This window comes from Carassius gibelio, chromosome A18, assembly GCF_023724105.1.
Source record: "Carassius gibelio isolate Cgi1373 ecotype wild population from Czech Republic chromosome A18, carGib1.2-hapl.c, whole genome shotgun sequence".
Taxonomy (NCBI): domain Eukaryota; kingdom Metazoa; phylum Chordata; class Actinopteri; order Cypriniformes; family Cyprinidae; genus Carassius; species Carassius gibelio.
The window spans coordinates 8988237-8998777 of NC_068388.1; the positions used below are offsets into that span (position 1 = coordinate 8988237).

At 39.8% G+C, this 10541-nt stretch overlaps 1 protein-coding gene across 4 annotated transcripts in view; it reads left to right on the forward strand.

Moving 5' to 3' along the window:
• The window catches only part of LOC127934264 (zinc finger protein 423), a 146056-nt gene extending 136410 nt beyond the window's left edge, over positions 1–9646 (forward strand). For all 4 annotated transcript variants that reach the window (XM_052531530.1, XM_052531533.1, XM_052531529.1 and 1 more), the window contains one exon: positions 8787–9646. In XM_052531530.1, the coding sequence (XP_052387490.1) occupies positions 8787–8816 (30 nt within the window). In that variant the 3' untranslated portion in view covers positions 8817–9646. The remainder of the gene's footprint in view (positions 1–8786) is intronic.
• The last annotated feature ends 895 nt before the right edge of the window (positions 9647–10541 follow it).

Consider the following 10541-nt stretch of genomic DNA (forward strand, 5'->3'; position numbering starts at 1 on the left):
AGAGATGTGTCCACTGGGATCACTATAAAGCGTTTTCTCATATCCGTCTCTCATGGTAGCCTGTTCCTTTAATGCACAGACAGAGTGAAGGATATGTTGAGACACAACATGAGAGAAAGCGAACTGAAATGAAAATGTGAAGACAGCAGAAGAAGGAGGGGGTGTGTACGGCTCATGCCCCAGTCAGATATGACAGTTGAGCAGGGTTGTGCTGTGGCGCTACAGCTCCGCGCTGCGTGGTGTGTGTTGTTGTCTCGCGTGCGGGTTGCCAGCTCGGGACTGGAACTGTTGTGGCTGTGACAGTGACGTATGAGTCTAAGCGCTGTCGGTGAGATGACTCTCACTGCTCAACTCTCTCAACGCTCGACGCACACGCGCGTGCATGCACACAGAGCACAGCTGTGATCTGGAGGGTTTGAGTACTGTGGATACTTCACTCTGTTTCCCTCGCTCATTAACATAGCATAACAGAATAGAAGACTTTATCTTAAAGGAATAGTTCACCGAGAAAGGAATATTCTGTCATTATTTACATTCCTCAAAGACAAAAACATTTTTAACTATGCCTTTAAGGCCAAAACAAAACCATTTTATTCATTTAAATTAAATTAAATTAATGCATTTAGCAGACGCTTTTATCCAAAGCGACTTACTTTTCATTTCAAATAATTGATTTACATTTTTCCAAATTTATTGTCAAAAGTGTTAAAGGTACAGTAGCAAACTAGTAGTTTGTTTAATTCTAACTAGACAAGTTGCTGTAAAGTGCTATATACTGCTTTTTAATTTATATTCATCTTTAAACATGGATGAGGAGAGACGGTTTGTGGAAGTTTAGAATATTTTTTTATGATCAAATATTAAATATTTCAAATGCCACAAAGAAAAAAATGTTAGAGTGAGCAAGCAGTAAAAACTGTTCTGATTGGCTGTTATTTGTCTCATCATACCCCATTTTTATGTTCGATGTGAACATACAAATTGTTTGTTGTGTCACACCTGAGTAGGACAGATTGTCTAAAATGGTCTTACAGTACAAAATTGCTACTGTTTTGATTTCAAGAAAGCTTAACTAACATTACAAGTGGACTTCACAGTGGAAAAAATGCTACAGAAGTGTCTTTAAAAAGTTGTCTCCTCTCTCATTCTCTCCATCTCTCTCAACACACAGACACTGGTAGGGGTCTTTCTCGACCTGACACTTTGGTTCAGCAGCTGGAGTCTGACAGCACACTCTATAAATCACACAGCTCTGACAGCACACCTCACACACTCTCCTATTCTCTTTTCCTCCTCACTCTTACTCGCACTCTGCCTGCTAGGTTCACATAGCGTTGTGACAACAAAGTGTTGACGTTGACTGGCTGTAGATAACACTCGCTAGCCCTCTGTCTCTCTCTCTCTGCATGCGGCATTGTTCACCGCGTAATGCTTTTTCTATCTCTGTCTTAGTTTAGGGCTGCTTTGGAGTCAAAACCTCCTCCCTGAGGGGAAGCGGAGAGGGTTTTAGTGAGGCTATGACATGGAAAGAGAGTGTGTGTACTTTGAGTGCATCTCTGAGTGGCAGAACACAGCTAGCGTAGCGTAGCCTAGTGTTAGCCTAGCGCAGTGCTATCGCCCGTGACATGGTTCTATTGAGGCCACTGAGCTCATCTAATATTCGGACCTGCACACTTCACAGATCTCACAAACGCAAAACTGTGTGTGCATGTCCGTATGGGCTTGTGCATGCGTGCGTGTTGTTTTAGTTTGTAGTCTGTCTGTGACGCATTGTTGTTGAATGCCTACGGAATACGTGAAATTTAAAATTAGAGACTGCTTACAACAAAAGAATATTCAACGAGATAAAATTATAGGGCAATTTATCCATCGGTAATAAAATAATAAAGAATTAATGGCTCTTATGCTGCAGTTATTTGATAAAAAAACAACTGGAAATGGTAATATGGTGAAATATTATTTAATTTAAAAAATAACATGTTTTCTAGTTATAAAGCATAAAGAATATATATATTATAAAATGTAATTTATTCCTGTGATGGCAAAGCTGAATTTTCAACAGCCATTACTCCAGTCTTTAGTGTAACATGATTATATATACTGTAAATAATTTTAATATCCTGCTGATTTGGTGCCCTATTATTATTAACAATGCTGAAACAGCTGTTTTGAGGACTCTTTGATAAAAAGAAATATATATTAAAAAAATATATATATTTAAATAACAGCATTTACTGTGATTTTTGATCAATTTAATGCCTCATTGTTGAATAAGTTTTCATTTTTTTAACAGTAGTGTGTATATGTTACTGTAAACTATGGTTGCAATGGTATTTATTAGGGTCCATCTGTATGCCAGTCTGTATGTGCCGCTATTTGATGCCTGCAGAATGTGTCATGTTATATTAAAGACAGCCGAAAGTGTATGTTGACTTTTACAGCCAGCTCTACTCTCTTGCTGAAGATTACATCATCGAGTTGCTTATGTACATCATCGCTGTATAATTAATCCCCTGTACATTTAGTATTTATTTGACAACCTGGGACTTGACAGAGATGTACCGATTTTGGATATACAGTATGTATAAGTGTAAACAGAGCGTGCGCATGTGTGCGTGTGATGAATGTGAGGAGGCCGCCCTGGAGCACAGAAGTCAAAGGAGGTCAGTCATTGTGGATTCACTCCCTCTGCTCCTTTCAGAGAGAACAAAACGACCATACAGATTTTGACTGATATCACCTGGATTTTTTTCTCTCCACATTGCTCAAGGTAAAAAGAAGGTTTATGATTCCATATAAACCACAGGTGAACAGGTGTTTTAAATCGTTGATTTTGCCACTATTATTGATGTAATAGCTGAGGTATAGCTTATATTGGTTATTTGCATATAATGGCTTCCAACACGGTTTGTATAATCAACTTTTTTATAATATGAACATTACATAATGTGAAGCTCTCTTTATTTATCTTTTTTTTGTGTGTGTGTGTGTCCATCAAGTAAATAAAAGAATAATAAATAAATGTATTATTTTTTGTATTTTTACTAAATTGAGTATTTATTAGTAATAGATAGTACACCTTGGCTTAGTGGAAGCTAATTTGTAGGTCATCTGTCATAAGCATATTTATGTTTACATTTCATTTAGATTCACACATATGGCTCTAGTCCTGGTCAGGCCAGAAAGAGGAGAGCATTTGGACAGTGACGTGGGTGTAGTGCACTTCAGTACAGGAGGACGGATTTGCAGGGAAAGTGCTAAATTCAGGGACAGGCACTATCCAGGTGGAGAATGGTGTCAGTAGGTGGGTAGAGGGGAGGGATGAGGGAATCCAGGGGCAGGGCAGGGGGGCATTTATTTGTAGCACACTCCCAAGTGAGTTTCCTGTCTCTGGGAGGTGAGAGCTGGGAGCATATGAAGCTTTAAGACAGCCCATCTGCTAGTCTCCGGCCATTGGAAGACTGTCAAGTGGGTCTAAAAATAAGCTTCTCTAAAGTGCACCGGGCGGCGAAGGTGATTTTTCATTTTTTGTTAAAAACGGAGCAGAGAGGGACAGACTAGGATCCTAAGAGCAAAGCTGCACTCTCTAACCCCCCCACATCTCTCTCTCTTTCTCTTGTACTCATTCACTCTCTCACTTTTTGTCTTTCTCATTCATGATCCCTCTCTCTTTCCTTTTAAACCCCCTTCTCATCACTTTTTTCTATCAGCTTCAGTATTTCCTCTCCGTGTCTGTGTTTAGCCGTACAGACAGCAGACAGACTCGGCCGATAGCACAGAGACACACTGTCTGTTCATTTGTGTGTGTGTGTATCTAGATGCAGTAATACAGTGTGGCTCTTTATCTTCCGCTTCAGTTTTTCTCTATTGTAATATATAGATGAATTATATATATTGCACTGAAACAAGACTTATCTGAATAGTCTTATCAATTTTTGATTTTATGAATATTTTATTTTATAATAATGATATAAATAAAAGAAAGATTTTAAATAAAACGTTAATGAAAATACGACACGACCATTAATAGTCAATAATTTATTTAAATGTAGTGTTATAATAAATAATAAAATAAATGTAAATAATTAAAATTGAAATTCTAAATAAATGTATGCAAATTATAAATTATATGTATATATAAACCAAACAAATAGTTAAAATATATAACTTGTTTCTAGTAATTTATTTGAAATAAAGGAATTATTGTGATATAAACAGGTCATATAATTTTTGCTCTGAATCATATAGCTTGTGTTTTTGTGTGCGTTTCACTGGGGAGCTGCCGCTTTCCGCTGTTCTGAGGTCAACTCGGAGACATCCGTAATTCCAAAGAATCCTGTTACGAAAAACAGTTTACTGACATAACGGCCACCCTCTCCAGTAACACACTTTTCTCTCTCTCTCGCTCTGTTCGCTCTTGCAGAACGAGCCAACACATTAGAGTTTCACTGACACTGCACCGTCCCCAGGGGGCACCACAGAGCCCGGAGCCAGGGGCCCTGCGGCACACACACACACACACACACACACAAACAGCCCTGATTGAAAGTGACATGACAGCCGCTCGGTCCGGCTGTATGTGCATGCTCTGTGTGTGAAAAGAGGCTGTGTAGGGAAACAGATTTGATTTTCCTTTATCTTTACTTCCCCACCGCTTCCCCCCCCCCCCCCCCTCCTCCTCCTCCCCCTCGGCGAGTGCAGCAGTCTCGCAGTCACTGCATCAGTAATGTGACTGGGCCATATTTCCCAGGAGTGCACAGCTCCGCAGGATTTAGCCTCTCTTTTATAACCAGTTTAGGAAAACAATGACAGCGTAGATATTGACTGGAGCTCGCAGGGGCTGTTCTGCCCACCGCACGGCCTCCCCCTGCTCCGTTGCCAAGCCAAGGGGGGAAAGAGAAAGGAGGCTGTCCTGCGCATTACACCGTACCCTTCCCATGTTGCAGAGACGGTGGACCAGTGTTCTGGTATACGAATAAAACTACAATGAGCTTCTTAAACTGCACTTGAATTCAGGAGGAAGTTGTCGCATTTCTGTTGCAACAATGGCGCATGACACATGAGCAAGTCGTGAGCGTGTTTGCAAGCTCTTCAAGTTCTCGTACATAAGTATAGCAGCATGCAACTGATAAAACACTTTATAGTGAATATGTCTATGCACATGTTTTGGTGCGTTCAGTCGCAGCTCATCCATGACTGTTTAAACAGCCTTCCTCTGTGTTCCCCACCTCTCTCGCTCAAACTTCCCACCCTTCAAGAATATATCAATTACAGCTGCATTGCACTGATGTCATATTGCGAGTCATTATCAGATTCAGAGAGACACACCATTCTGGCTATCGATTGCCTGTGGCTTAATCAATAACGCTGCACCCGACGACGCACTCGGATGAAGAGAACAAACTGCGGCTGGCCTGAAAATGTGTTTGTTCCAACACACTGATTAACTAATTTAAACAAGTGTTGCTGGTTTGATCGCCCACACATCAGCTGCCATCTTTCAAGAGAGATATCGGAGCGATGGAAATAGATGTGTTGGGGTGTTTAAGTGTGTGTGCGTGCACGCTGGACAGCTGAAATGCGACAGTGTGTTGCGTTTATAAGGGAGTGTGTGATTAGACAGAGCAGATATATGAGACCACAGTGGCTCGTATATGCCAGAGATCATGAAATAAGCCGGGCAGTGGGTGTTGATTGTGGCTAGTGGCCGTGCATGTGTGTGTTTATGTGAGATACGTGTGCCCTTGGGAGTCTGAGCGCATGTCTTTTGTTTTAGAGAAGGTTCTATGCGTGTGTATGAAGGATGTTGTGTACTGTATGTTAGGTCAGGCTCCCCGCACCCCTCCAGTCCTACTGTGCCGTTTCTATCAGGCCACTGCAGTGCTGGTGTAACCCTAGACCCCAGGGAACAACACTGCCTCTCTGTCCCTCCACCTCCAAATCAATACAGCTTCACACAGCCCTGACAACCTGGGGGAGACCATACACACACACTTAATCACACACACTTCCTCTTTCTCTATCACAAATGCAGACACTCCAATCTTAACTTGCTCTCGTTTACGCATTTAAAATCAAAACCAAGAATGCAACAGTATTATAAAACAAATTCACTCTGGTTAACATTTCGAATATATACACAGTATAAACAAACACACACAGTAAGTATATATACAGTATTGCGTTTATTGTATAAAAACAATTTATTTTGTTACAAAAAAAAAAAAAAATATATATATAATATTTTAGTTCATAATTTAAAAATGAATATACATATATTTTATGAAATTATATAAATATAAAAAATAATGATAAAATGCATAATCATAAAATTATAGTATATTTTATATCTTTGATCATTGAGTATATTTTCATAATTTGAATTCAATATTTTTATGATAAGAACTGTGTTTTAATTATTTATTTATTTTTTATTTGATAGAGGATTTATACATATTTTGGTTTTTTTGCCTTTATTGTTATACGAATGTATATTGTAGACAGGAAAGTAAGGGTGAGAGAGTGAGAATGGTTTCGGGACATGACTAAGGTTAGAGTCTGAAACTGTATTTGTGTTTTATCTGGAACTCTGAACTGACCAATCAGAAACCAGGAATGAAACAGCCTGTTTTACAACATGTTTTAATTTATTCTGAATTTAAGATGTCAAAAACAAGTCACGAAGACTTGATCAATGCCAGTACTGAATGAACTGAGATTAAATGACATGAGATTATTATTACTTTTATTATCGTTGTGATTATTATTGTTGTTGTTGTCATGATCATCAGCGTAAATGAAAACATAGGCGAGCCAGATGTTAAGATGGCCTCACATTGAGTTGTGGTATCAGGTATATAATGACAACGGCTGAGTTGCATTTGGCTCTGCAGCAGGTGAAGATTGAGTTTGGAGGGGGATTGGCTTTGTGGGGAATAACTGATAATTGATTGAGCAGCAGCATATTCTTGGGGGCTCAGCTAAGGCAGGTTTGGGTAAATTGGGTCGTTAGTTGCTCTTGACATGTGCACGTGTGACAATGTGGGCAGGTACACTGTATTGAATCATTGCTCATTGTCATGAGTCCCAGGATTATTTCACCATGCCGTCGATTTTTTTTGTGTTCCGTTTTGTTATAATACCAATATGTGAAACAGGTGCTTGGTGATGAGGACAAATGATTTGCAATATGTTTGGGTTTTGTCCGATGTGCACCTCCGTCTCGTTCTCTTCTCTGGCAGAGCTCAGAGTGAGATATAGACAAGGCTGGCCTCTGCTGGAAGGTGGGTGGAAGCACAGGCAGTGGGATGCAAAAGGAGAAGTGCTTTGCTCTCATAATGGGGTCAGTGGCTCCCAGAGAGATGCGTCTCCTCGTTCAAGAGCCTTCCTCGTGCGCGTCTCCTCTCTGTTCCATGCAGGAGGGGCAGGAAAAGAGAGAGAGGCCAGGATGGAAAGAGAAGGAGGACGCGAGACGCACATCCCCTGACAGGCTGCCATTGATTCGGTCTGGGGTTTTAAGACCCAGTGGTTTAGCCTTCCTCGGATAGAACTGCCCATCCCCTTTCGCCAGCAATCATTTGCAAAATATGTGCACTAAGATAAGAGGCTGAAGAATAAGAATAAGTATTTATCAACGAAAAACCATGTTTAATCCTACAGATTTGTCTCCCCCTTTTCGTTTTTTTATATCAGGGCATAAAAACACAGTCTATCTCTCTTGGAGAGATTAATCTTGGAAAGGAGCTTTGAGAGGGAAAGTGGGATGATTGCCGGCTCTTCTCTGGGAATTGGGTTTATGGTCCAGGGAAAAGCATGCAGAAAAGCAGGGCTGCCAAGAGACCATGCCAACACAATAACCATTTAGCCTGTGCATATCTGCTCCTGTTTAACACCACTCGCAACGACCGATTGATCCGTTTATGTGATCCTGGTTTTTTTTGTCCAATTTCCGCCACTATGGCTTCCTTTGTGCACATCTGTCACAATGGTGTGCACAGTGAATGATGACTTTTTGAAGTTGTAAATAAACCAAAGATTGCACTCTTAAAAATAAAAGTTATTTACTGGCACTGATTGTTCAATAAGGAACCTGAAATGTCTGTGGAACCTTTCAGTTGCACAAAAGCTTCTTTAGATGATCAAAATGTACTTCAAACTAAGAAATGGTTATTTTAAGATATGTTCACTGAAATATGGTTCTTCTACGGCATTGCTGCTGCAAGCACCCTTTTGGAACCTTTGTTTTTTAAGAGTGCAATTTGACACAAAACTGTTTTCTCTCCTACTTTTCTTCTACACTTCAAAACGGAGAGATTTGATATGTTATTATAAATGTATGTTCTGTTCTCAGGAGTCCAAAGAATTGTCCTGATGTAAAAGATTCATAAACATGAATCAAAGGCTCCAGAATATACAAATCAGTGCTTTTGTATTAGAACTCTAAATCAAACGGAGGACGAATGTTGTGTTTCTCTGCCCGGTGCGGAAGTACAGCGTGTGTGTGTGCGTGGGCTGATGAATGGGATCGCAAGTGCACATGTGCCCAATATTTAATGGGAGGGTGTGGAGAAGAAAGAAAATGGGAAGAAAGGAAGGTGTTCGCTCATGGCTGCAGAGCTCGAACTCCTCTGTCAAAGTGGGGCTGCTAGTCTTGAGATGGACGGACAGGCCTGGTGGGTAAATGGAAAGAGAGATGGATAGAGGGAGAGAGGGAAGGAGTCGGGTGGAGGTGTGGGCACGTAGCTTATTATTTCTCTCCTCATGTGTTCTCTTCTGTTCCCCTGTAGAACCACACACTGAGCCAGCACGCACAGTGAGACCGGGCCCCGCAGGACTCCCGGTTCAGCCTAGAACCCCGACCCAGGCCCGGTGGGGGAGGAACATTTCAACATCACAGCCAATCAAAGTGTCATTTGCTACTCACATGTAAAACTCTAACGATTCCGCCACCAGGCGCAGCTATTACGAACGGTGGGGAATGAATATTAATGGGATATGCTATTAAAAAAGAAAAGGAGAGGAAAGAAAGGAGATGGAGAGAAAAAGGTATTCTACAGTACGTGCAGTATTTTTTATCGTTCCTTCTTCCTGGTTGTGTGTTCTTTATTTTCTCCCCATTTTCTTTTTCGTTTTTTCTAGATTTTTTTGGGGACAAAAGATGTAAAAAAAATAAAATGGAAGGAAAAGACACCCACTGCCTGATTTTAATCTCTAGAAATACATATCTTGTCCTCTGTTGCTTCATGTATCAAGCTTCATTTGTGCCAATTTTGTTCTTTTCAATGCATATATTCTCAGCCCTTTTTGTTTGATTTATTTGTACCATTTATTTCTTGCAGTAAATAGGTACTTGTGCTGTGCTGTGATTGCTTGCCAGTCGTAATATTTTTCCTTTCTATTATTATTGTTATATATTTTCTTTTTTTTCTAATTACAGTAAAAAGACAAAAAACATATAAAGAAAAAAATAAAAAACATTATGGTTTTGATCCGATTTTCCAGTACATGGGCCTTATGGATGTTGTAAAAATGAATATTGATTTCAGTGCAACTGGATGATGTCTGCTTTTTAAATGTGAATTAACCAGATTGCAATAAACTAGTACAGTTGAAAATAAACAAATAAATAAATCATGAATAAAGGGAATCCGTGTATCTGAAGTGAATGTTCTTTCAAAGCGTATTGAAGCAGCTGAACTCCTTCGAGTGGCTCTGTTCCCCTGATGCCGTGTGAGTTTTATTCTTCTTGTCATGCTTTCTATTTAACAATAAATATCTGTGAGCTACAGTAATGCTGCTCAAAGAACACCGATAATGTGCATTAAAAAGCTTATAATGACAGTGATGAAACTCTTGGATGGGTGTGAACATGTGCTTAACGAAGGCTTGGTTTATTTTTACATTAAGAGATATCAATAAATAATAATGGAAAGATTTGCGGTGGATATTATTAAACATGTTAACATGGTAACAATGAATTAATTTTATACAAATTCAAGTTTACTATGATTCATCTGCAGGGGAGAAGAACAGTGACTCCATATTGCATCACAAACCATGATTCATGCCACTTTGGTTTAATTCAGTGCAAGAGGATCTGAATCAAACACTCGAGTGTTTGCCAATTATATATGGTGTTTTATAAAATTGTTACATAAAATAATGCAGGACTATATATTATGTAAATTTCCCTGTTCATTTAGTGGTATGATTGCTCTACATGTAAATAGGCAAAAACCAAGCAATGATCATCAGATGATTTAATGCCTTGTGACTCACCGAATAAGGGCAGAAACATCTATTTAAAGTAGTTTCTTCTTTTACCAGAGCAGTTTCTGCTTTAATTGCATCCATGTGTTTAAGCAGCTGATTCGGCTGCTGAGTCTTATAACTTGAGCTGGACAGAAGGTCTGTGCTGTTCTCAGAAATCAGCCATTGGAACGCATCAATACACTACGGGCCCCTGAGGGCCTCTGAACCTGTCCGCTTGGGATTCAAAAGGGTTCAACATCTGAGTAACTCCTAAAAACTTGAAAACTAGC